Source organism: Gymnoscopelus braueri (genome assembly GCF_963280865.1).
Source record: "Gymnoscopelus braueri genome assembly, chromosome: 11".
NCBI classification, from domain to species: domain Eukaryota; kingdom Metazoa; phylum Chordata; class Actinopteri; order Myctophiformes; family Myctophidae; genus Gymnoscopelus; species Gymnoscopelus braueri.
In genome coordinates, this window is record NC_137613.1 from 22,902,386 (window position 1) to 22,930,176 (window position 27,791).

Genomic DNA, 27,791 nt, shown 5'->3' on the forward strand with positions numbered 1-27,791 from the left:
GGAACGTGTCAGGGTCACTTTTAGGTAATTATTGATGCTCTATTTTGAATTTTGAAAGTGCTCTATTATTTGGTGTTTTCCATTTGATGCAGAGAATGGATTCGCAGATATCTCCAATTACATACGTAAACCATCAACCAGTATTTTGAGCCATATGGGATGTCCAACTTGATGTCCTTTGTGATGGAGTAAAAAAAAACTTCTTCTCCTTGTTTCCCAGGTCGTTCAGAGCTTCTTCTTTCAGGCAATCTTAACAACACACTTGAAACATGGAGTTAATGATGCCATAGGTTTTTTTGTACAGCTGGCTCTCATGACCCAGAAAGAGAGAGATGGAAAGAGAGAGACTTACACACAGACAGACAGACAGACAGACAGACAGGCAGGCAGACAGACAGACAGACAGACAGACAGACAGACAGACAGACAGACAGACGCTGAGAGAGGTATTAGAGAGGGAGGGGGGGGGGGGCGGACTGTAGGTCGGCTATTTCCGGATATTTTCGTCGCACGATACACAGTGTTGCCATGTCCGCATATTATAAGCGACTTTGGGCTTGTTTTTCTGTAAAGTTGCTTGTAAATGTTGTTGCGGCTTTTTGGGCTCGTTTCCTAATGTTGTTTAAACTAGTGGTTCTCAAACATGTTCATGTCAAGGACCCACAAATTAATATGCATTTGTCTGCGGACTGAAAATATTTTGTACCAGATTTGTGTTGTTAAAATATTCCACATTTGTTAAATGTATCCAAAAAAATCTTCAGAAAATAGCAGATCTACAAGCTCACAATGCGTCGCAACGCGATGCATATAAGTTTAAAGTGCTCATGTGGCCCATTAAGTTGCTTCTTTTGGGCTTGTTTTCATAGACCTCGTTGCTTACTTCTCTCACCCAATTTGGCAACACTGGACGACGCACACGCACCGTCGTACGCCGAAGTACACGGGACTCGGCGAGTGACTGAGCGGACGGCGGCGGGGTCTCGTGATGCGTCGGAGGGGCGGGTTGTTCACAGCGGCCAGCCTGAGCCACTGAGGCACACAGAGCACTGTGTTGTTTTGAATTCTGCTAGGAGGCACCGACCCGACCGACTGGAGGAGGAGGAGGGGGTAGAGTAGAGAGTAGAGAGGCAGGGTCCTGTGTGAGTGTGTGTGTGTGTGTGTGTGAGTGTGTGTGTGTTTGAAGATGGCGGATGTTGAAGGAGGCGAAGAGATTCGTTCGGCCCACCACCCTCACCCCTCACTGGCACCAGCATCATCCCGTAACGGACCCGCCGCGGTGCAGGGCTCGATCGTCGGTAGTGGTGGCACAACCACCGCAGGCCACAATAATGCGACCACGGTCACGGTGACGTCGGGTCCCCGGGTGGTGAGGATCGTCAAGTCGGAGTCCGGCTACGGATTCAACGTCCGCGGCCAGGTCAGCGAGGGAGGGCAGCTGCGGAGCATCAACGGGGAGCTGTACGCTCCCCTGCAGCACGTCAGCGCCGTGCTGCCCGGCGGGGCGGCCGACAGAGCGGGCATCTCCAAGGGGGACCGGATCCTGGAAGTGTGAGTCTTGGTTCGGCATTCGGAACGGTTGTGTTTCCATGTTCGTTATTGGGCTAGTTAGTAAAGCTAGCTAGCGGTGTTGCCATGTCCTCTTATTATAAGCGACTTTTGGGCTTCTTTGCTGTAAATGTAAAGTTGCTTGTAAATATTGACAGTTGCGGCTTGCGACATTATTATTTAAACCAGTGATTCTCAAATATTTTCATAAATGGTATGTGCCAGTGAGCATTTGTGTTGTTAGAATGTTTCACAAAATATTCCACATTTTATTGCACGAGTTTTTGAAAATAGCAGATCTACAAGACTATTTACAAATAGCCAATTTGCTCATGTGGCCTATAGTTGCTTCTTTTGGGCTTGTTTTCCTAGACCTGGTTGCTTATTTCTCTCGCACAACCTGGCAACACTGTTAGCAACCCTCTCTACCTCTGAACTCGATAGCCATTTTTCTTTTGCTATTTAAATACAAACGTTACGTATTTCTGCTGTGACACACAAACAAACTGTGCAGTTAGCATGGAAGCTAATAGCCATGTTTGCCAAGTTAGCTACCTGGCTAGCGAACGTCACTACTGTCGCTGGCTGTGGCTAATCAGCTTGCATAAGTTGAGCAACAACGGGCTATGCATGCTGATTAGCTACAGCTAGCTCTGTGTGGCTAACGGCTTGTTTTGCGCAGTGACTGACTGATCTCAGCAGCACTGTGTTGTTGACAGCGAGCACAGCAAGTGAAACGTTGACACAAAGGTATATGAACGCTTGAGAAACGCATATTAAGATGCGTGTCTGTTTGAATAGTAAATATGGAAGACGGAGGTGCTGCTGTGGTCCATTAGCTGTGTGTGTGTGTGTGTGTATTCCTTGTGACAAGACGACCTAGGTAGTGCACCTTCTCTATCCAATAGACCAATGGTTCTCAAACTTTTACAGTGCAAGGTCTCCCCTTCACTCTGACAGTGTACAAATGGAACCAAATGGACTGTCAGAGTTACAGACTTGTAAGGGTCCATTTGGAACCACCCTACCCAAAGAGTCACTGGAATCCACTTTCAGAACCACTGCAATAGACAGACTGTCCCTCGACCCAGAGACAAGTATAAACCCTAATGTTATTATGTCAACTCTGAAAGTGTACTAATGGAAACGCACAGGTCCAGTTTGGTTGCATTGGTACAGTCGTGGTTGCTAATGGCTGAATTTTTTACTGTGTAGTCTTCATGTTGTAGTTGTTGTTGTTGTGCTGTCCATTGTAAATGTTTTAAGGGTGTTGACAGGCATGGCTGGACCCCAGAGACATGGTACAAAAGTGTTTTGTGCGTTTGCAAGGACAGCGGTTCATGCCATGGAAAAGCCTATTCTTTATGAAAAACAAACGCATCACAGCATGTAGCAAGATTGAGTTCTTATACTGTATACATATACACACTCGGGGGCAAACAACAATGTAACAGTGCTGATTTGCAGATAGTTTATGTAACTTGAATTGTCAGAGTTTTTTTCCACAAAGGGTTCGCTTTTCTCTGGCTTTGAAGTGACAGACGATGAGAAAAAAAAACAAGAAAATAACCCTAATTGTAAAACCTATAGTGATGGAAGGGCCTTGTGTCAGATTAATGGACTGCGATTCAGTGTGAGAAATGGAACAGTCAAAAGGATAAATGTTTGAGTGGAAACGGCCACAGGCCAAACTTAGGTTAAAAGGAGGACGGGAGGAGGTAGCAGAGCACACTGACCTTCGCTGGGGAAAGCCAACTTGCTGAGGCATCAAAAAGGGTTTATCCTAACCTATGTTTTCTTCATTTTAAGAGCTAAACCCAAGTCGTATGACCTGAGCAGAAGTTTCCATGTGACATATTAACCAGCATTGCTGCTTTTCAAGAGCACAGAAATAGTGCTGAACCCAAGAAACTCGTCAGGTTGGCTAGGCTATTTCACGTGTCAACATAAATGTGACATGTTGAGTTCCTTAGGAAACTGAACTATCTTAGCCTATTCTGTGGCTAACTAGCTAGCCAATGTTATTGCTCACTAATAACAAAAAAGTAGTAATAACTAATGTCTTGTTTTTCAAGTGTGTGTGGCGCCTGCATAAAATTGCTTGTTTTCTGGTTCGGCCTGAGAAATGAAAATAACGGGGCTTTTTTGTGCATTAGGCTTGGTGAATGAATTAGGGTAGGCAATTATGCTTATTCTGTGGGGTCTCATTGTTTGTCTCCCTTTAGTTTGTCCTAGCCTAATTCATATTCTACCAACCTCCTTTTTGGCTGAATGGCAACTGTGGCTGTGTTCTGGCAGAAGTCCTTCTCTTTTTTGTTTTGGCTGATAGTGATAGGATGATGATGAGATCAAAGGGGCTGTGAGAATGATACTTTGTCCCTTTTTATCTTCACATTTCTCTTCACCACACATGCACACGTGTACACACACACACACACACACACACACACACACACACACACACACACACACACACACACACACACACACACAGTAATTATTTTCACTTTCAGGAGAATGTCCCCAAATCACCCCATCTCCTCCAGATACACATGGTCTTCCTTTCCGTCACTCTCATTTCATTGTTGACTTTCTCTGCCCGTCTCTTCCTACGCCTGTTTGTCTCCACTCCCCCTTTCACATTGGGTATTGCTGATATAAATGAATAAGTAATGATGGAAACATGGCGTATGGCAGACAGGCCTGCACTCCTTCTCCTCTCCTCTCTCTGCTCCTCTCTGCTCTCCTCCCTCCGTCTGTCACTTTGGTTCTCAGTGGAAGATTAGCAGAGACACCTGATGCTGCTGCCATCTGGCCATGGCAAAGTGAGCTAAGGAGGATACTACTTGTGGCGACTAGGGATAGGTATCGGTATCTGTCCGAAACTGACCAAAAACAATGGATCGGATATCAGAATCTTTTAAATCCTAGTCCAATATAATCGAAGGCAAATCTTGATTCTTGATTCTAGCCTGAAACTTGTATCCTAAATGCTTGTAGCCACAGCCTGAGCAACAGGCTGTAAAGAGAAGTAGCATCATGCGTCATGTGATAACAGTAGGCAGTAGGCACTGAGGTCAGACATGTCTTCTGAATTTTAGGGTGGCAGTTCCTCTTTGATGGCACTTAACCGGGATGCATGCATGATATATTGGATACCAATATATTATTCGGATAAATTGGAAATTGTATTATTATTCTGAAAATATGAAGATATGGTATATGTGCTTGACACACTGCATAAACACCTCATTTGGCCTATATAGATGGCTTATAGCCAGTGGTGTACTGAGGATTTACATCACACTCTTCTTGCGCATACACACGCATGTGAGGGATCGCTGATTGAAATAACCTCTTTAATATGCAGGCCTATTTATTAACCCACTATATATATCGAATGTTATTCTATTTACTTGCATAATCATAATGGGGACACATTAGTGTTGTCATATACATTTGCCTAGACGTCACCTCTGTAATTAGTAAGTGTAGTAAGTGTTGTTGCCTGAAAAACATTTACATTTCCCGACCACTTCGGTCTGCCACCTCGGGGCGACTGATTGCCTCGTCACTCAAGGGTCCTTCTGGCCGATCCACACGGTCACGACTCTTTTCTGTTCTGGCCCCACAGTGGTGGAATGAACTTCCCACTGATGTTAGGACAGCAGAGTCACTGCCCATATTTCGCCGCAGGCTGAAAACTCACCTCTTCAGGAAACACTACCCTTCCTCTCTGCCTGACCTACTTGTTGTTAACTAGTTGTACGAACGCTTGTTTTCTATTGTTGTATTGTTTATTGGATCTTGTTTAGTCTTAACAATCTTGTTTAGTCTCGATACACTTATTTGTTTTAGCTCATGCTCATTTGATTTAGCTATTTTGTCTCATCTGTTTAAGGAAATAGGTAGCTGATATATTGCACTTTTACCTTAGCGCTAGGTATACTCTTGGTTGCTTGTTTTTGCAGAAAATGCACTAAAGACTTCTGGTGATTAGTAGTTTTCGTTCCCTACCTATGTTGAATACACTTATTGTAAGTCGCTTTGGATAAAAGCGTCTGCTAAATGACTGTAATGTAATGTCTGTAATGTAATTGAATTCATGATCCATTATCCAAACGTTCTCTTTGGACTGCTTCAGAACATTAAAGTCTTAACTATTATCGCTATCACTGAACCAGTTCTTTAATTTGATCCATTTATCAAGGAAAGCATTTGATATTGGTTACTGTATTGTTTTGCTCTCAGGTTCTATTTGGAGGTTTTTCAACCATAGGAGTTCTGTCCTATTTGTTAGTATAGCTGCAAGGAGGAAGAAGACCTATTTACATTTGAAGAAGTCAGTCAGGAACAAGTAAATGTTTTGCTACTGTTAACTGCAGTTAAACAGCAACATGAACAATAGTGAGAATTTGTTTTAAAATGCAAAAAAAAAAAAATAGGTTTAATTATTGGGTATTATCAGCCACAACATGCAGATCATTATCGCTATTGGTTTATAAATTCAATATGGGTGCATGCATGCCTTTACATGAATCCCTAACTGTTGCTTCGCATGCCTGACTGCAGACATTTACTATTACAAACTACCTCTTTATACTGTTTATAGTTTTTGATAATAAGGGTTGTCAGCCGTCATGACTGCCATTGCCGGGGAGAGGGTTTTGCCCTGCAGATTTCTTTGCTCTGATTTGAGCTACGGGCAGAACTTTATCTCAGTCTGACTGCCTGGTACACATCCAGACTATCTCAGAAGGCAAGGCTTGACAGGTGAACTTAAACCTAAACGTTTGTTGACTGCATTGGCTGCGTGCTACACAGCCTGGGACTAGCGCTGCCTTAGATGCAGAAGGCCACGAAGGCTGGTCGCATCCGATCACTTGACGTTCTGGCAGTGAAACTACTTGGACTATTGAATCGCCAGCGGGTACGATATATCCTGTACAAGTTCAAGAATGTGTTTATTTAATAGAAAGATTATATAGTGTGACCACCATTTGATTGCTGGGGCTCGTGTACACGGAGCACATTCTGCATAATGCAACAAAAACACAATTAAAACTTTAAAAGGCCGGACCTGACAAAGATTATTAGTTACCAAGCTGCAAATGGCTGGCAGAGTAGAGAGAACCTTTAGCGGCTGTAGTCAAAATCTACCAGCATTTGGCTGTTGACTGCTGTTAAACTTCCTCACAGTAAACACGCATCATGCTCTAATGATGCATGTTCATGTTTCCCAAATTACCTTAGCATACAATTAAAATCGGAATGACTTTTTTATGCCCAGAACAAATCCTGTTAGAAAGATCCATCCAAGGCATTGAAGTGTCTCTAGAATGTTACAGGTTGAAAAGGGAAACAAAGATCATCTGTGTGAACATTGTACCATGAAAGTCACATGCTGGCCCCTCTATCTCTCTGTCTTTCTATCTACCGGTATAGTATTATGTACTGTATGTACTATGTATGTACTAAACATCTGTGAGGAAGATACTCACTGTATAATCCCAATGTCAGCCTCTATCACTCACTTCTCTTTCCTTTTCTCTTAGTAACACACGTGTACATGTAGTTGCTCACCATAGTTCAGTAGCAAAGGTATATAGCCTTGTCATCACAACCCCTTTTTGTGAATGTCATCATCGGTTCTCTAGGCTGACAAAGATTGAAAGAATGCAGTTAGACACCTCTCAGGGTGGGTTAGCGACAAATCCCAGTTCTGCAACTATTCAGATACTATACTATTATTCAGATAATCATTAGTAGTCAAGTGTGGCGTTGGTCTTTTGAATATCATAGAATAACTGGTTTAGTACAGATGATAATATTGTAATTATATATTTTTTGATTGCTGTTTTTATTGACAAATGCATAGGTATTTCAAAAAGGATAAAACACGAAACAAAACTCTGCATTGGGCACTTGTTCTGAATTCTGTCACCTGGGACTGTTGAATGTCTGCTGCTGTGTATGATATGCACTGTTCGGCTGGTCTGGTAATGTGAATTTCCCTAAGAACAAAGCATCGAGTAGGCTATGTATTACGCTTGGTGACAACATCAGAGAGGCCACGATCAAACACTCAACTACTGGAGGCTATTTTTCATTAAAGCTAACTATTGAATGAAACAATAAACTTGTCACCCTCCTCTCCCTCTTTCGTTCCAGTAATGGGGTGAGTGTGGAGGGCGCCACCCATAAGCAGGTGGTTGACCTGATCCGGGCTGGGGAGAGGGAACTGGTCCTGGCTGTGCTGTCTGTGCCTCCCCAGGAGTCTGATGGGCTTGAGGCGGGGGAGGACACCGCCATCCAGGCCAACTACGACTACAGCGACAAGCAGGCCGTACCAATCTCCATCCCCACCTACAAACATGTTGAGCAGCACTCGGAGAGGTTTGTGGTGAGTACCAACTCACTGCCGTTAACGTATTTTTAAGATATAGATATGGGCTAAGAAGGATCAGCTGTCTAACAATGTCCCTATCGTATGTCACCTGTACCGTCCACTGGTCTACTCTAGACACTTCTCTGAAAGAAAAATGAATGTAGATTATCACCCGAGCATTCGCCTGAACCGTGGCGCGATAAGATGGGCAACAACGATTACTGGGTGATAATTTGTTTATCACATACCCATGGCCTTATTTATTCACAGAGACAACAAGAAAACCGAATTTGATGAACACATGTTTAATAGATTAACATTACTGTTAATGAGGCACTCCACCGGTGAAAGACATGGTATAGCCCCCCCTGGACTAAATGAGGGCAACCTTACTTTACCTTTTCCAAGGCTGGAGGGAGCTACCATTACCAGCCAAGCTGACAGTGTTCAAAATTCACCGCTTAACTGCTAATCAGAATAATACAAACACAGAATTTATTTTCAATATTAACACATTGGGTGCCAGCATTTTTTCATAACAACTTACGTTGGGTGCCAGAATTCTCCCCATTGACTGCGCTTTGCTGTTTAAAGCTCTAGACTCCACGAGGAGCAAATCCATGTAAAAAAAAACATCCATTCATGTTGCGCGATGACCCTGGCTACAGCCTGGAACGATAACATTTCACTCGCGAGTTACAATGGGGGGGGATCGCGCATCGCGCATGACCGGTTTTCCCCACCGGAAACAGATTCGGAGATATAGGTGTTTTAAAGAAGGAAATAGACAGGAAGTGGATGGGAGCCATGTTTTTGTTTTTCCGGTGATCTATCTGGCCTATCCTTCTCAAGATCACAATGGGTACTCCCAGAGCTGCTCTAGCCCCGCCCGTGTGGAGAAAAACGAAAAAAACAAAAAGACATATTTCACGGTCTGGACCGTGTTCGGCACCGGACCGCTACTCTGCGCAAACACGGTTCAGACCGTGTTTGGCACCCGATGTGTTAATAATGAAGTAAAAATGAGTTCTGACTGTGTGGAGAAACATTTATTTATGCACATAAAGAAATGAATGGATGTCTATGTCTGGGATTTAAAAATGGTCTACTTGATCTTTATTTTTTTTAATTGATCGACTGAGGCCTTTCTTGATTTACCAGTATCAAACAGACATGATTGCCTACCTCTGGTATTGTCCATATTCCCACTGGGATTCTACAACACAGTGGGCAAGAGTCGGCTCAGAACACAGTTTGCTGCTGGAGTGTCTCACGTGATTCGTCAGAGGTTGCTATATTTTTGTGCCCGTTTCTTTCCTCAGCCATGAATGTTAACGGATATAAACTGCCCACTTTATTTGTTAAAAGAGTTAATGTAATTTATGATGTTAAACAGAGTCTGCACAGTAAAATCACGAGTGTTTGTTGAACTCGGAGACAAATGGATCCAAATGGACCCTTGCCCATTTGTAACTCTGAGAGTGTACAAGTGGAGCCATTTGTTTCCATTTGTACACTCACCGAGTTAAATTAAGGAGTATGTTTTTCTGCCGAAGTGTCCTAAACCCATCCAACACCAGCATCAGTATTTACCACTCTTTCCTTCCAATGGTTCTCTGTCTCTCCGCCTGTGGCCACAGGTGTACAACGTATACATGTCGGGCAGACAGCTGTGCTCCAAGCGCTACCGGGAGTTCGCTATCCTCCACCAGAACCTGAAGAGGGAATTCGCCACCTATAGCTTCCCCAAACTCCCCGGGAAATGGCCCTTCTCCCTGTCAGAACAACAGCTGGACGCTCGGCGCAGAGGTGTGGAAGAGTACCTGGAGAGAGGTGGGCCACGATGCATTATACATTTACATTTTAGACAGTCTGTGGCTGTCGTCTGGTTAATGCACATTGAAGATGAATTGCTGCTAGCTGGCTGTGACATCAGGTACACCATGCTCAGGCAAACGAGCAGCAGACGTGACAATCTCCAAAACATTGGCTCCAAGTAAAATCGATGTGTAGCATCCGCTTTGGGTGAAGCATTGCAGCCATTTTGCATCAGAACATTCGCCACACATCAGCTTGAGGTGGAGCGGGAGGGTGTCATTAAGCCATTTACACTGCGGGATGACTGATTTGGTGGCCAGATTAAAAAAGACTGGGCTGGGAACCTCCTACTTTTTGCAATAAGTGCCATGGGCTATTCAATGACCAAAATGTGTCATTACCTCAGTTAAGCGTAATACAGCATAATCCTACAGCACTGTGTCCCCATCAATGCACTGGGGCATTGGCATATTTCATTTGGACCAGAGGGAAGACTGCCCCCTACTGGCCCACCAATACCACTTCCAGCAGCAACTTGGTTTTCCTAGGAGGAGGGGATCTGCTATCCCAAGTACAAACCAAGCCCACGCCTGCTTACCTAGCTTCAGTTACTCAGCAGAAGCAGGGTACATGTTGCTATTGGCTGCTCGCTTGGTTGCTATGGCTCTTCACATGATAAAGACAGAAGCACAGAAATCACAGTTTGTAGAAGTGAAAGAGCAAGTATGTCACAATCCAAGGGTGGGGAGTGGAATCTTAAAGGGCCACTTCTCCGATTTCTTCTTCCGTTGTGAGGAGTACATGTGACAATCTGACGTAAGACTTAACAATGTGTTCTGCGCCCTGAGAACTTGACGTCAAAGACTGTAGTCCTCCTGTAATCAATAGGACAATAGCGCTTTAACTAGAGCATTGCAGTAGTTACCTGTGGAATGTTCTGTTTGTCTGGATGGAATGCCTTTGCATCTTGTCTGAACTCAGCAGCACAAATCATGAGGACTGCATGTGAACACTGAGAGGATATATTATGACCTTTTGCTCCTCTTGCTTATTACTTTATAGCTTTGCTGTCTCTCTTATCTGTCTCTCGCCTCTGTCTTTTCTTTCTGTTCTGTTTGATTATCTCTTTATCTTTTCTCATGTCTGTCTCTTTTCTAGTTTGTTCGGTGCGGGTGATTGGGGAGAGTGACATCATGCAGGAGTTCCTATCCGAGTCTGATGAGGTAAAAACTACTCACTTGCAACTTTATTTTGAGGTTTGTGATATTCTCTGTTATACGATTGCCAGAGGAAGTGTAACTGTATACGGAGATTGCAGTTAAAGTTATTTCTATCATTCTATATTTTTCATGTGCTTGGAAAAGAAGGCAGATAGTCAGAGGGACAGAAATGGGTCACTGATGCTTTGGGTTTCACTCAGGTCAAATACACTTCGGAGGTTTCTGCCAAAGTGCAAGTGGGGTTTTCTAGGCCAGATTTTCTGCACAGCAGCAGAATATATTACATAAGGGGTCATCTGAAAGACCTTTCCTCTGGAGTTGAAACAAAAAAACAAAAAACTGCAGCCTCTTGCAATTTAGAAATTGCAGTAGTTTTTTTTCTTTTATCACGTAACACACACACACACACACACACTCTTTCTCTCTCTCCCTTTTTTTCTTTCACAAACAATCACATGCACATCAGACATGCATGCTCTGCAGTAGCTGACTGTGTGTTTTGCCTGGCTATGTAGAACTACAATGGGGTAACAGATGTGGAGTTGCGAATAGCCTTGCCAGACAAGACTACCATCTCTGTCAGAGTCCGCAAGAACAGCACCACTGACCAAGTCTACCAGGTACACCACTGTTGTTGTTGATGCTTTCAACAGATGTGTAAATAAATAACAAAAGCATATATTCAAGAGATACAAATAATTGTAAATACAAGTTTGATTGATTTTTAAATCCCGAATGAACTTGTCTTAATGTCAATTCATCCCCTCTTTATAACAATTTGGTTACCCTCTTCATCCTTTAGGCTTTAGTGATGAAGGTTGGAATGGACAGCATTATGGCCAGTTACTTTGCCCTCTTTGAAGTCATCAACCACTCCTTCGGTAAGAACTCTATATGTTATGTGTTTTACATATAATATCATCGTATATGTATAGCCTTGTGAGACCAGATGTATGGTTACGTTACTACATGACTACATTACTACATGACGAGGCTACACCTCAGCATGTAGTGATATATTTCCTATAGCAAGCTTCCTGTGCTTAATTTGTTGGTAGCATGCAGACTTCCTATGACTGGTAATATCTCTATTGAGCCTGGTGTCAAATTACCCATTCCATTAGACAGTAAAGGCAGATAATGGTTACAGTATACGGCATGGGAGTCCATTACTATCAATCTCATCACCCCTAGGGATGGGTACTGAGAACTGGTGCCTGTTCCTGATTGGTCAGACACAAAATACCAATACGCTCCTGGACAAATGGTGCTGCTCTCTGTATTTGTCAAATTTACTTTAATTAATTCTACAAGCATTTCCCACACATAGGCAGTGCCAGGGCGGGCTGCACAAGTATATTATTGGCCAGCAAGGTATATTTTTGGAAACTCCTTTTTAACACTTGAATGGCATCAGTTATCAATTAGCTAGCAGTTAATGTACCCTAGCTCTACCCATCCTGTCTCTATACACAGCAGCCTACACCAGTGGTTCTCAACCTGTGGATCGGGATCCCCAGAGGGGTCCCCACATGATTTTGGGGGGTCCCCCAGATGACCTTTTCAATACCTCAAAAGAAAAAGATCATTACTGCATAAAGAGTAATCAACAAATATACTACAAAAACTGGTTAAACATTGGCCAAATTGTCAAATAATATAAAAAAGGGGCAAACATTTTGAAAATAGCCGATCTACAAGCTCACGACCTGTTGTGAGCTTGTAGATCTGCTATTTTCACAATATTTATCTGTGGAACCAAGTCAAACTAAATGTAATGCCTCAACTCTTACATTCCAAATGCTTATCAGAGTAGGGGGGTAATACGATTATTTTGGGGGTTTGAGGCCTGAATAGGTTGAGAACCCTTGGCCTACACAGTATGACGTCCCTGTTCACGGTACACACAGTAACCTACACAGTTTTACATTAGAAGATGTGGAATTGTTGCGAGTAGAGCTTTCTCCTTCTCTACTCATTGTGTAGTAATTATTCTCTGCCCGCTTGGTAGTAGCTTTGAATTCCACAAAAGAATGTTGCAACTATGTGGAGTTTAGCAGTGGCTAAACATGTTTATAGTCTAGAGATCTCATGACCCCTAATGGACATTGACAATGCCATGTAATGACATTACATGGCATTGTAATGCTAGTTGATAGCCTAGATCCCATAGCCCAAAGAGATGGTTGCGGTGTAAAACTGATGTTTGGTTGTCAAGCAATGGCTGAGGTGTATCAGAGTTGTAGGTCTTGATGCAGTTACAGTATGGTTGAATTGGTATTATTGCCTGTAGCTCAATTGACTACAGTGATATTTGGAGATTGCATGGATTAATTATTTCACACAGCAAAAAAGTAATCGCATCATCTCATTAAATAATGTTTGCTTCTGAGAAGCTCAAGCATTGATATCTAATCTTGTATACGTTTATTTTATTGATGGTAAGGAACCAGCAACAAGGCACACTACCAGACCATTATCTATACCATAACCAAAGTAGTAATCAAAGAACTGTGTGAATTACTTCATGACATGTCTGTTTCTTTCACCAAATTATGTGGAGATGTATTGTTAGATACTGATAAAAAAAAAGTATTGATTGTGGTATCGGTATCGATAAAATGCTGATGATTCCCATCCCTAGCTACTCCTCATGGCTTATCTATCTTACAGTGCGGAAGCTGGCACCCAACGAGTTCCCCCACAAGCTGTACGTGCAGAACTACACATCGGCGGTCCCGGGGACCTGCCTGGCTCTCCGCAAGTGGCTGTTCAGCTCCCAGGAGGAGGAGCTGCTCAGGGACAACCCCCTGGCCCTGCACTACTGCTTCCATCAGGTATTTACTGTAGTTGTTAGTAGTAGTAGTAGGGTAAGGGGAGACCGTTGTTAGTCCCGGGGGGTAATTCAGTTACAGCTTTACCCAGCTGATGGCTGCTCAGAGTGTCGTGATGAGTGCTTGGGGTGAGCTGTTACGGTTGTGTTTTTTGACATGGGTAGGCCGGGAGGCGAACTGGTGGCCTTCTGATTACCAGACAGCTTCTCTAAATAGATGGGTTTCCGCGCGACGTCATCACAGAGCAGAGTGTGCAGTCTGCGCATGCGGGAGGTAGAACGACCCGGAAGTGCCATTCACTCTATTGTTATTTTCGGGATTTAGATAGGCATAATGCTGCTATTATAGGCATAATAGGCATAATGCTGCTATTATATACAGACAGATCCAACTTCCGACAAATCATTTTTATTGAGTAAAGAAGATATTACAAACTGCATCATTTAATCTACTTTCATTAAACCCGGTGAAGACCATTTATTTTATCAATGTACTTTGGCCAGAGCTGCTGCGGGTAATAGCGCCCTCTACAGGCTCTTCCCTCCACTGCGCGCGCATCATCCTCTCTTGTTTACAAACGGGAAACCCATCTATACTAAGCTACAGCTGCCCCAAACAAGTAGTATTACACTGTGAAATTGTGAGTGTTAATTTAATTCGGACTGTACACTGTACAAATGTAACCAAATGGACCCACATTTGGTTACATTTGTACACTGAGTTACAATTGGATAAACACATTGTAACTCATTTGTACACTGAGTTACAATTGGATAAATGAACACTGAGGATTTGTGTAGCAGGGCCATACATAAGTGAGGTGCATGTGTGTAAAAGCTTTTATTGGGGGGTGGGGGGGTTCTTGAGCCTTTTATTTGACAGGTACAGTGTAGAGAGGCAGGAAACACAGAGATGAGTTGGGGAGTCACTGACATACAGCAAATGGTCTGGCCGGCCAGGAATCAAAAAGGGGACTTGCTGTCAGGCAATAGAGCCCATGTGGTACTGCTCCTAGTACAGTAGTTATAGGATGGGTAAATGCAGAGGACAAATTTCACGTATGTGCAAATATACAGTGACACAAAAAAAAACACCCCAAGGAGTGGGGACTATTCTATTCTATAGATAGAATGGTGCTGATACTTGTATCAGATTATCAGGCTGATACTGTACTTGATTAAATCAAATAAAGAATTTTTACCTGATACCAAAATCCATCACCAGGGAACTATGTGTAAATACATTCACATCATGTTTAAACATGATGTGAATGATAACAAATTTCTAGTGAAGATGAAATAGCTTCAGCCAGCACTTGCATCACATGCTGTCCCTCAATCTCTCTCTCCCTCTCTCTGTCTTCTTCTCTCCGTCTAGGCGTTGGATGATGTGAAGAAGGGATTCATAAAAACGGAGGACAAGTCCTACCAGCTGCAGAAGCTGGCAGAGCAACGCAAGATGGCCACGGTCAGTCCCTACAGAACAGTCTTTGTTCAGGGAGGGGGATTGGGATGATGGCGCTGTCTAGTTCCCTCCTTCCCTACCACTGCTATCTACCTTCTAACCAGGACTGCAACTATCCATTATTTTCTTAACGATTATCCTACTCATTACTTTTCCAATGAATCGAATAATTCTCTCTTTTTTTTTCTTTTCTTTTTTGTATTTTTTATATATCGATGAATCAACCTGAAAAAAAGAACAACATTCTAATTAGTTTCTTTTTTATTAACCCTTGAGACCTGAGGCGATTCTTTAAAAAAAAATCTAAATCCTAACAGTTTTTTGAAGAAAATATAAAAAATATTTTTTCACGATTTTTTCAAAAATAGCAGATCTACAAGCTCGTAGCGCGGCACCGAGTGCCGCGCTATGAGCTTGTATATCTGCTATTTTTGAATAGCCAAAGGCATCTAAAGTGACACAGAAGCGTTCCAGGTATCAATGGGTTAAGGCCACTTAAGCCATATGTATACTTGGTTGTACAACAGCATTACGTGAAAATAGCCAATCTGCAAGCTTCACGAATCACAACATGCCACGATTTGTTATGTGCTTGTAGAGTAGATATGCTATTTCCGCAATTTTTGAAATAACATTTCCTCCCAAAATGGATTGTTAAAAATAGCCACAGGGGATTCACAGGCACACACTCATGATTCAGAGTGAAGATGCATTGCAAAATAAAGGCAGTGAGATTACTGTTGTGTAATTTGAAATGACGTGTGTGTTCTCAGTACCTGAGCCTGTTGCGGTCGTGCGAGGGATACAATGAGGTGATGTTCCCCCACTGCTCATGTGACTCGCGGAGGAAGGGCCATGTTATCACCGCCATCAGCATCCACCACTTCAAACTGCACGCCTGCACAGAGGACGGCACATTGGAGGTGTGTGTGTGTGTGTGCGTGAGATAGACCAGGAGAGAATATGAAATTTGGGATTGAGCGAGTGTGTTGACCGAAGAATGTAATGCACGCATGTTTGAATAATTTGCATTAATGCGTGTGTGAGATATAAAATGTAAGGGTATGTAGGGCTGGGCAGTTAACCGAAGAAGCTGTCGAGAAGCAGTTTGTATTTATTTACAGAGTATATATGTTACAGTATGATTGGAGAACCAGTACGATTGAAGAAAGCGCGCTCGTTTTTACCACCCACCCAGCACTAGAGGGAGCCACAAGCCAGGCTTGTGCACAAACATATATGGCCACACACACACACACACACACACACACACACACACACACACACACACACACACACGCACACACGCACACACACACGCACGCACGCACGCACGCACGCACGCACGCACGCACGCACGCACGCGCACGCGCTCATGCTTTTTTTGGTTTATTGAAAGCAGGACTGTTTAGATACTTTTATTGTGTTCTGGCTTTTGTTTTACTTTCTCCCTGACACACACACACACACACACACACACACACACACACACACACACACACACACACACACACACACACAGTGATCCATGAAAAGAACTATTCTGTCCCTATCGGTTTACAAATCAAACGGCGCTGAGTCGACTAGTGGAGCGTCGGCCGGTCAGCGCGGGCACTCGCGCCTCGAGGCGCGAGGGCGCGCTTCCTCGGCCTCAAGCTCCACTAAATCGGCGCGCCTCCGTCATGGACAAGCGTGTGCGTGTGAACGCGTGTTCAGCGTTCCCCTCATAGATATTATGGTTCCCCCCTAGCGTAGCTTCCTGGTTGCTATGTGGGGGGGAACAACAAAAGACAGGTCCGCTCGGCGCATCAAAGCCCCGCCTCTCCGCGTTCTCCTTCTCCTCCTCCTCGGAGGAGGAGAAGGAGAGAAGGAGAGGACGGGACGGTTTATTACGCGAGGAGGAGGAGGAGGAGGAGGAGGAGGAGGAGGCTCCTCTTCCTCGCGAGCCTCGCGTAATAAACCCACGCCTCGCAGCGCCGCATCCTCCTTCTCCTCCTCGCGAGCCTCGCTAATAAACCCTGTCTCGAAAAGCCCCGCCTCCCCCCGAAGGAGCCCCGTGCCTAAAAACGAGCGCTCTGTCTTCAATCGTACTGGTTCTCCAAACGTACTGTGACATATATATTTACTTCTTACATACCATCGAATCGACACGAAATAATCAAGGCAAAAGTTTGAAATAATTGTGATGATTGATTTGAAGTCATATCGCCCAGCCCTAAATGCATGTGTGTATGTATTGATCTATGTATTGTGTATACAGACATTCATATCAGAAGGTTTTGTACCAGGAACCATTGCTGTTTTTCTCTGTGCCAGACAGTATGAACTGGCAGATGTACAGGACACTCAGTTACGTTTCCTGTGTGACTTGTTGTTGTTGGCTTGGTGTTTATTGTATCTTGACTAGGGGTGTGCCGATACACTAATTTCACGATACGATACGATATTTGGCTCACAACTTCGATACGATTTCGATACGATACGCACTTTTTTTATTATGAAAAATATATGGGGGAGAAAAAAAGCAAATGCAAACAAATAATTCTGTTTTTGCATTATTCAGATATGCGAACTTGTAGCTTTTCAGCTACAATAGCCGTTTTGAATCCAAATAGGGCAATAGTGTGACACCTGACCCGAGAATACAACAACATGTTGTCACCCTTTTCACCTCTGGGCTGTTTGCATGCCTGATTATTATTATTGTTTTTTTTAAACAAATTTTTTTTTCTCCAAAACAATACATATCGTCATGAAAACGTATCGCGATATATCGCGGGACGATATATCGGCACACCCCTAATCTTGACTGTGTGCATTCTTTTCTTAACGACTATCTTCTAACCCTCAGAACCAGGTGATAGCGTTTGAGTGGGGAGAGATGCAGCGTTGGGACACAGACGAGGAGGGCATGGCCTTCTGCTTTGAATACACCAGAGGAGAGAAGAAACCCCGCTGGGTTAAGATCTTCACTCCATATGTAAGTCTGAGCACATCTCCAGTCAAAACAACACACATCATCTCATAAATAAGTATGGTTATATACACATATACTGTAATATGTGTGTGTACTGTATGTTTGTAAATCTCTGTCAAGTTTTTGTATATGCCTTTGTTTCTCAAATGACTAGATGTAAAATTTGTGTAACATTTTCAGATACAATATGCAGTGTTGCCATTTGCCAAGTAATGCGCAGCGTTTGTTTTAAGTTGCATTGAGTATTAGTTGGGTGGGGGTTTCACAGCATTGGGACATTGCAGATAGTCCAAGGGAGGTTATCTGTCACAGTCAAGTGTACTTTGTCAACTTTCAATTCCTTTCCTGTGATTGTCTTAACCTCCTGGCCCTCTCTGAGTCGTGTTCCAAGGCTAACTCCACCCGCCTGACATGGGAGCAAAAAGATTCTTACTTAGTGAAGTCAACATAAGACTGGTTACTATAAAAACAGTCTTTTTGAGGGGATAGAAGTTAACAGAATTAGCATCAGTTACTGTGTTGGTGGGTGGGTGGTTGTTGTGCTATATTGAAGTCATTGTTCTGTCTCTTGCCCCCAGTTTAACTACATGCACGAGTGCTTCGAGCGGGTCTTTTGTGAACTGAAGTGGAGGAAACAGGTAGAGACCACACCTTTCCTTTTTCCACTCACGCCAAGGCTGAAACGCTAAACTTAGTTCAGACATTTGGGCGTTGCGAACATGATAAAGCTCAAACATTTTCTGTGTATGTATCAAATGGATGGGTGGGGGAAGCTTGTCAGATTCTTTTGCCAACTATTAATTTGTCCTCATTCTGTCTTATGTCAGGTTGAAGAGGAGGCATCTGACAAAGACAACAAGAACTGCAGTAACAATGGTGAGAGGACAATAACTAATGCTTGGGATATACTTCATAAAATAATGTCCGTACTAAATAAATAAAATAAACTATATATATATATATATATATATATATATATATATATATATATATATATATATATATATATATATATATATATATATATATATATATATATATATATATATATATATAAAAAATACTAAAAGAAAATTCTCTACTAGACCTAGTCAAACATTAACTTGTGACTCAGTGTGAAAGGGCAAAGGAGCAGAACATACTATAAAATCCTCAGTGTTCATTTAACTCTGAGTGTGTGCAAATGGAACCAAATGCTCCATTTGAGTTAAATGAACACTCAGGATTTGACTGTGCAGTTGTAAAAGAACACCGTTTTGCATTTTTATTAAACAGAGGTATCAGGGACATAAAGCATGCACTACTTCCCATGTCAGCTGCACATTGTTTCTTTAAAGCAGCCTTGTCCTGTAAAAAAAGGCTGCATTCATAGTGGGGCTGTTCAGTTTTTCCACATAGCCTTTAGCCTGATTTATCCCATATATTAAAATTGGCTTAAGGGAGGACCGGCCAGCTGGCCGACGGACCTCTGTCGTCACGCTCATGTCACTATGACTGTCCCACTGCAGCTACGCTCAAATATGGTGTGTTGTCTAACCTCAATGTGTCGTCATGGCATCAGGTACAAACGAATCAATCAGCTCCATATATGGGCACAAAAGGGGGCATAAAAGGGACAAGGACTGACAGATACAGAGATCTCCATATATGGGCACAAAAGGGACACACACAGACAGACGGGTACAACAGGTACTCTGACAAAGCCCCCGACACTATGACTCTGACATATTGGTCGGATCGGCAGTGTGACATAGGTGTGAGAGGGCCCTCTAGTACTTTGAAAAAAAGTATGCTTTGCGTTGCAACGTGTTGTGAGCTTGTAGATTAGCTATTTTCGGTGCACGACACTGGTGTGCAAAGAAGTATTGATCATGCCTTTCTTTGCCCCCCGGGGCCCCAAAATGCAACAATGTGCAAAGTCGTGATTAAATGACAGGGACAGAAATGGAAGTACCTTTGTTTGACATTTCATCTTCAGACTCGCAGTATACTAAAGTGTAATGGGAGTTAATTGTCTCCCATGGTCCACAGTGATGGTATCACTCAGAACAGTCATTATCAACCTTTTTAATTTCAAGTACCCCAGGGTTGATTTGTGTTGTTAGATCACGGACCCCCATTTGATATGATTTCTATCTCTGGGACCCCAATCTACACTGTAAAATCTTCATTGGTAATTTAACTCGGAGAATGTAAGGATACATTTGGTTCTTAACTATCAATCATTTAACTGAAAACCCCTCAATGATCCCTGGGGGTCTGGTAGGGTCCAGACCCCACATTGAAACCAGTGTCTCAGAAGACATAAACAGGTGTAGTGTACCTGTATTTGCAGAAGATGGATAGATACCTTTATTATCCCGTGGGGGAATTCAGTCGCTCAGAGGCGGAACAGTAGTTAAGGTAAAGAGTAAGGAAAATAAAAAGTACTGTTGTGTATAGCAATACAAGGCAAAAAAAAAAACTACAGAAGTAAAAACTCTACAACTGTCCTGCACTATGCAGGAAGAGAACAGTGTCTCGCCGTGTCCCATCCTGCGCTGCACAGGAAAAGCAACAACACAGGTTACAGTGTCTTACAGTGTCTCACTATCCCGTCATAAGACAAATAAAGTGTCCATTACAATCAGTGCCTCATAAGTGTCTCACCGTATCCTGTCATAAAAACAAATAAAATGTCCATTACAATCAGTGCTTCATAAGCGTCTCACCGTATCTCGAAAGAGTCGAAACAACAGTAACAGACAAAAGTGCTGTGCAGGTGTGATCGAGACCACCTCCGCTAGTTCCACGAGGCAGTTTATACTTTCAGTGAATAACCTTGGGAGTCATAGAAACCGCAAAGATCATCCCAGAGAGATAATGAGCAAAAGGCACTTGAATTGCGAAGGACGAAGACGGCAGACAGGCATATACAGATAGAAGGCAAAGGCAAGGACCTCGGCGTACTTCAGTGACAATGGATAGAATGATTTGTCTTGGTGTCTTTGGTGCAACTTTCATCAGTTTGTAGTGCACTTAGTGCATATATCAATGCATAACATGCTTCTAAAGATACACTATATGTTTAGTATGTACAGTTCAAAGGGATAGTGTAAGATACAAATAAGGCGAGGACAGGGGCCTTGATTAAATGTACAGAACTTTGTCTCAGTGACTTTGGTGCAGACTAGACATGTTGACAACATGGAGCATGTCATAGTACATACTATACATGTCGTCCTATATATTAGAATCAGACAGCTTGGAGACTTGCTTTTCAAACTCACTGGGGCTTTTTCATGAGCAACTAGGAAGATATTCAGGATGTGTTTTCACTCACCGAAGTCGTCTCTCTGTGTTCCAGAATATCAGCAGCCTCTTTTGGAGACTCAGCAGAAGGGATGGCGCCACCTAGGGGGTGAGATTGCCACATCCTAATAGAACAAAACCAACCTTCCGGTCAACATCCCAACTACAATTGGTCCACTCATGCCATCACAGCCACAACAGAGAGCGCCCATCGACAAATCACGGAACATAGACTGCCTGACTGACTGAGGTGATTCATGACCCCACTCCCCCTCCCCCCAAAAACCTGGAAGCGATCAATTTGAAAAGAAATTAAACACAGTAATACACCAAAATCCAGGGAATACACAGCAAAGCAATGAAGGAAAGTTCAAAGGAAACATTCATGTCATTAACTCGATGTCCATTGCTTATCTACAATTGGTCAGTGGTCAAAGTCAGGGCATCGCCATTTTGGACAAAAGAAAGGAGCATCTCGACGACGCGACTAGCTGACGCAAAATGCCACCTGGCGACGACGCCCACACCCATTGTGTTTGTGACAGCAAGGTGTGTAAACAAGGATCTGCTCTGGCCAATCACTTCAACCTACCTCCAACTCTACTGAACTCAGACGGATGTTGGAGAGGACTGGGGACAGAGGAAAGCAGTGGGGGATACAAGAAAGGGGGATTACACTATTTTTCAGCGATGTGGAGAGAAGCGTAAGCATTATTTACACTAATGCTGGACATTAAGAGGAAAGTTCTGTTTTCTGCTTATGGGTATATAAGTGACGTCATGCTGTTCTTGTCACAAAGCATTAAGGCAACGTAGGCATGTCGAACTTTCTGGAAAAGCATAAAGGGGTATAAGGGAGGGGGAAATGACATTAGTCACTAATGCTGGTACATGATAGCTACTTACTGGTAGGTTGCTCTACAAGTCACTGGCAGGTTCCCAACCGTCACTCGCAGGTGGCATTCTATTGTAAAAAATCTAGCTGGCTTCAGGCAATGGAAATAGAGGCTGACATGGATGTACCAGCCCACACTGGCCAGTGGCCCAGAAAAGGTTTCTTTACCACCCTGTTAATAATTATTGCTACGCTTAAGAAATCTGCTTATGATTACTTAGAGATTAATATAAGAGCTATGATAATTTCCTTGATCTCACGGAACGAAACGCTAACTGAATTCTTGCTCCATTCGCTCTCCCATCTTTTCACCTTTTCTCGCTAATCTCACATGCGCCGGTTCAGAATGATGTCTGTTGGCAGTCCACCGCTAACAGCTTGGACATTTATACGCCCCTTTGTAAGTGTTTTATTGCGGTGATTCAGCAGAACTCTGAAGCCGAGAGGAAATGGTGTTCGTCATTGAGACACAGTCTTCCGTCAGAGCAAAGGGGGTGGGGGTGGTTTCTAAAGGAAAGGTCATCGCGTTAGAAACCCAATCTTAGTGGAAAGCTACACATTATATGTCAAGAGTTTGACAGATGGGGGTAAGAGATTTTATTAAAGTATGCTGAGCTGCAGTTCCCAGAGTGGACATAAGAGTGCAGTAGAGTGTAAGAGAAGCTTGTGTGTCAGTATTGAGCAGCTGAAAGGAGGGGCTGCTTTGGGATGCTTCTCGGAGAGTGCTCCCTTTGGCTGTGTAACTCACTCAACCAAGCATCACTCCTCTGCAGTTTGTCTGTTAACCCTGTAAAGCATTGGTTGCCGAAAATACCTGATTTTCAGCGAGTTATACGCCTGTAAAGCATTGGTTGCCGGCGAGTGATACGGTCTTGAGACAAAGTACACATTAGGCTTCATGGTGACAGATTGTGCACGACACGTGTGTTTATTGTTGACAGTGGAGAGTACTGTAAGTGATCCTGTAACCACGGCCAACATCAAGTGACAGTCCGTTGTCCCTCACTGCACTTAAGGCTTTCAGTATTAGGGGTGTGTGTGTGTGTGTGTGTGTGTGTGTGTGAGAGAGAGATTGTGACATTGTGTTAATAACTTTATAGCAGGGCCAGGGTTGTGATTACATGGATATTTTTATTTTATTTTGTGCAATAGATTTCTCCATCAGATTTTAGGTTTTGTTGTTTTATTTTCAATTACGTTTTTATCTTCAGTTAAAGTTTTAGTATTTTGTTTGGTTACGCTTACAGGTTTGGTCTTGGTTGTACAGATTTCTGTAGACCTACTTTTGAATTGACATGTCTTTAGGTAGACATTAGTGGATGTAAATGCAATAGGCTAGGTTTAATTGATTCAAAACTTATTTAGTAGAATACTTGTTAAACACAAAGCACCATTTAATTTAGTTGATCTTGCCTTGAGCTTGCCTCTTAACATTATGCATAAACACCAAATCAACATAGAACTTAGAAGTTGTTTTATTTATATCTATTGGAGCTTGATTGGCAGGCCATAGACCCCCCAGGTGCAGCTCCTGTTAATCGTGTAAGGTTTGTGGCCTGACGGGCTCTGTGTGTGTCCATAATGATCCAAGAGGAGAGATGCAGCACAGCAGACAACCAGAAGCAAAGAGCTTGATGTCCTTGTCTGCCACAGGTTTCCCAAAACGAATGGGCTGCGAGGCTAAATGAGACGATAATCATGAATCATATACCGTTGGAATATTTAGCGAAGGAGAATATTTTCTTTGTATCGTTTGTTTTTTGTTCCTCACAAACATGCCTCAACTCAACACTCAAGGATGTTATATTAGTAACATGGTAATTCTCATAAAACTGAAACGGCAGCATCCTACAATTTGACTACTGCTTAACCATTCTTGAGCAGTCATTTAGCGAGTAAACTTAACATCTTAAACCCTATATTCTTTGTTGATCAGGGTCCCCCAGGGGTCTATACTTGCGAGTTTGTTGACTTTAATACACATGGACATGTGGCTGTGGTCTACAGGCTGGAAGATGCTTTGGCTAACCTTGCAGACATGAATACTCCAGCAGCTATAGCAAGGCTTGTCGTCATAAGATGTGTCCCTCATTGGGTGTAGAACTTGACTGGCTGAAAAAAGGCTTTACAACTCATGGATCGCTTGTGTGCAGCCAGTCTTGCCTTTAGAGCCAGGAAGCTGTGGTTTATCGCAGTCGTCTCCACTAGGGTGGCCCAGTCATTTATTCCCTGCCAGGTAACCAGAGAACTTTCTGTGTAATCTAATTACAATGGCATGAGTTCTGCTATGACTTGGTACAATTACTACAATATACTGTATAGGCTTTATTGTGGGAACAAGCATGACACTGCATAGAACACCATCACATAGAAGATACTTGTATTTCCTCATACGTCATAGAAGCCCTCTCATGGACAATGTCATCTCCAGGCCAGGGGCATGCAGGATCTGCAAATCTCTCAATACTTTGCATTTATTCTGACAGTGATTGAAAACAATCCTAACCTTAAAGACAAACTGACAACTCTTTTACCTGTTGTACTCTTTTATTTACTTGGCATTTGAGTTAATGAGTAAGTCATGGCTAAGTTTAGTTTCTGTTCATCTATAATATAAACCTACCAGCTAGGTTTTAACCTTTGAACAACCTTGCTCTGTCTTGGCTAGTATGTGTTTATGTACGTGCGTTAGGGTGGCGCGTGCGTTTCTCTGATGAGGTATTAGAGCTGAATTGGACATGTCAGATGAGCTGTCATTGTGAGGGCCAGGAGATGAACAGATGAGGCTGTGTGTGGGACAGATGGAGATAAACGCATTTAGACGTGGAACACCTATACGTTGTTATACCTTTCAAGCCGGGAAAACCTCTGTGTGTAGTTGTTGCTACAGTATATAGCATTTTTTTTTATAACAATTCGGTTTTTTTTCTCCAAAAAACATAAGTCAGGATTTAGAAGGCATTTTTAGAATCAGCCTCAGGTCTAAACGGGTTAATGGGAGACATTAACTTTTCTCTAACTCACATTGCGCCCCTCCCTTCAGCTCTGTTAGCATGACACACACACCTTCATCCAGTGTTTCTACATAGGCCTGGAAAGTAGGAAGCAGCATTTGGACTATTCTGAGCCTATAAAACTATGGCTGAAACACCAAAGAACACAATTGTATAGATATACCACCACAATACACTCTTTCTGCCCAGTCAAACGTATTCCATGAGTAAGTCAAAACTATTTTCAACTCTAAAACCAATAAGCACAAACAATTACCAAAAGAAATGATGTCATGTTACAAGACCCCTCCTAGCTCCAAGAATGTTTTCCTTCCGTTTCCTGTTTGTTGCTAGACCTGCTCTCCTGCTATCTTACCATGTAAGGCTAAGTCTAAAAAACGAGGACTGGTTAAGTAGAGAATGTTTCTAATGGGGAATGTATTGGTTCCCTAATTTTCCCTGTTCCCTCCATACTTGCGTGTCTTGTCTCCCTTCCGGTGGCTAAGCGGATTTGTATCTACCAAGTATAATAGATCACAATATTTTGCTATTCCTTGCATGGCCGTGCAATGATTGTCTCCCCCAAGGAGAGGCCTCAGGCAACGACGTAGAGGGACAGAACTACTGTGTAGTAGCAAATCGCCCGTTCTCTATGACACCAACAAGACAGCTGCATCAAGAAAGAAGTGCTGTGTGGACGTGCAGGGGTAGAGCTTCCTGCAGATTCTGACAGGCAAAGTAATAGCCAATTTAGAGATAGATGACAAGATAAGAATGGGAGGTGTTCGACCATTAAGTGTTTTTTTTTTTTTTGTGAGTCATAAAAGGAGAGGTGGTGGCAGAGACGGCGTGTGTGTACGTACGACGTATGTGTTGGCATGGCAATGTTCTGCTCCTCCTCTCCAGGTTGGTCTCCCATTATCATGGGGGTGTGTGGGGTTGCCGTGGCAGCAGCACAACATCTGCTGAGCATGCTCAACCTGGCCTCTGTTCCCAACTCATCGGCTGACTGACGACTGACTCACTCCCTTCCTATAATGTATTCAGAGCAAGTGCTCCCTTCATATTCTTGATGTCTGTTTTCTGTCCCCGTGGCTCTGCGTCTCTGTGAATAAGCATCACACAGCTTGTCTTCATGCATCTCCTGACTGCCGCAGGTGCCGACTCGCGAGCTGGCTTTCACTCATTTGAAAACGCTCCGCACTCGCAGGTGGATATCCTGCGGCAGGTGTATTTTTTACTGTCAGCGGTGGACTGTTGCAGCTATTGCTGAGGTTATTGTCATAGTAACTGGTGCCGGAGCAGACCCTGAGAGGACTAGGGTTAAAAAGGAAAAAGCACGCTGTTGTGTATGCCCCCCCCCCCCTACCCCATTTTGTTCAATGTGCTACGCCGCTGCCCACCTGCGCTTAACATTGAAATGTCCTTTTTGTCAACTAAGATCGTAAGCAAATTATGTTGTTTTCCGAACAAGAATGTACTTTAAACCCCACCACCCACCAGCGTGTCAAGTGACATTTACAAGACCACTCAGCCAGTCTTGTTTTCGTATGAGTGCAGCTTGACACTGTTCCTTGGGTCAGCCACCACATTACTCTTGGAAACAATGCTTTTGTGTAGGTTTATATGTTTGTCACCCTCTTGAACCCAGCTTCAAGGGCATTCGCTGCAGGCTTTCCCGTTGGAGCTGAGGCGCAATACACGACTAACATGGAGGATGGATGTAAGTGCTGTTTTATAAGTGTTAGCCTTTGTGTAGATATGATTAATTTCTGTATGTTACGTTTCAGACCAGCAGGGCTTTTTCACCGCAAGTAGGCAGTGGCATTATATATATATATTAAAAAATGACTTAAGCCTTGTTTGTCTTTGTCTTCAGCATAACTTGTAAATTATTGTTTAAAAATGAATATATGCTTTGGATAAAATGCACTCTTTGTTTCTCTCTCTGACTGACTTTAACTTAATTTATTTGAGCAAAAATGATTTTAAAAATAAAATAGGGGGAAATCTTATTGTAGTGTCCTAGGGTCACTGTCGATCATTAAGTTTGTGTCTGAGTAAAACGGTTCTACAGGGGAGGAAGAGCTACAGTAACTACACATCTACAAGTCAAGCTTTGTAAAAAAAAATCTAAAAAAAAGAGAAGCAGTGTTGCATTTACTCATCAGTCTCAAGACATGAATTAACACCTGATACTGAACTACAAAATGGAGAGTTTTATATCTAAAAGAATAAATGAAGGTTTACTAACCAATGTAAGAAAAGAAAAAAATACAACCAAAAAAAAAAAAGGTTTGGAAATGTCATGTAGAGTAATAAATTGTAACATTATTTTAAATAAAGTTATATATTGAAGAAAA

At 42.9% G+C, this 27,791-nt stretch overlaps 1 protein-coding gene across 1 annotated transcript; it reads left to right on the forward strand.

Annotated features, from left to right (window-relative positions):
• Positions 1–936: 936 nt before the first annotated feature.
• snx27a (sorting nexin 27a) lies at positions 937–27,791 on the forward strand. Its single transcript, XM_080441331.1, has 13 exons — positions 937–1,551; positions 7,720–7,951; positions 9,577–9,769; positions 10,913–10,977; positions 11,490–11,594; positions 11,777–11,855; positions 13,648–13,811; positions 15,186–15,275; positions 16,046–16,195; positions 18,124–18,252; positions 18,828–18,887; positions 19,077–19,125; positions 21,596–27,791. Exons 1-13 carry the CDS (start codon positions 1,187–1,189, stop codon positions 21,667–21,669), a joined length of 1,755 nt encoding a protein of 584 aa, XP_080297457.1. The 5' UTR covers positions 937–1,186; the 3' UTR covers positions 21,670–27,791.

Coding starts and splice junctions, on each gene's coding strand:
- snx27a (XM_080441331.1), top strand. CDS start 1,187: ATGGCGGATGTTGAAGGAGGCGAAGAGATTCGTTCGGCCCACCACCCT. Junction 9,770..10,912: donor GGAAGAGTACCTGGAGAGAG/GTGGGCCACGAT, acceptor TCTCTTTTCTAG/TTTGTTCGGTGCGGGTGATT. Junction 11,856..13,647: donor AGTCATCAACCACTCCTTCG/GTAAGAACTCTA, acceptor TCTATCTTACAG/TGCGGAAGCTGGCACCCAAC.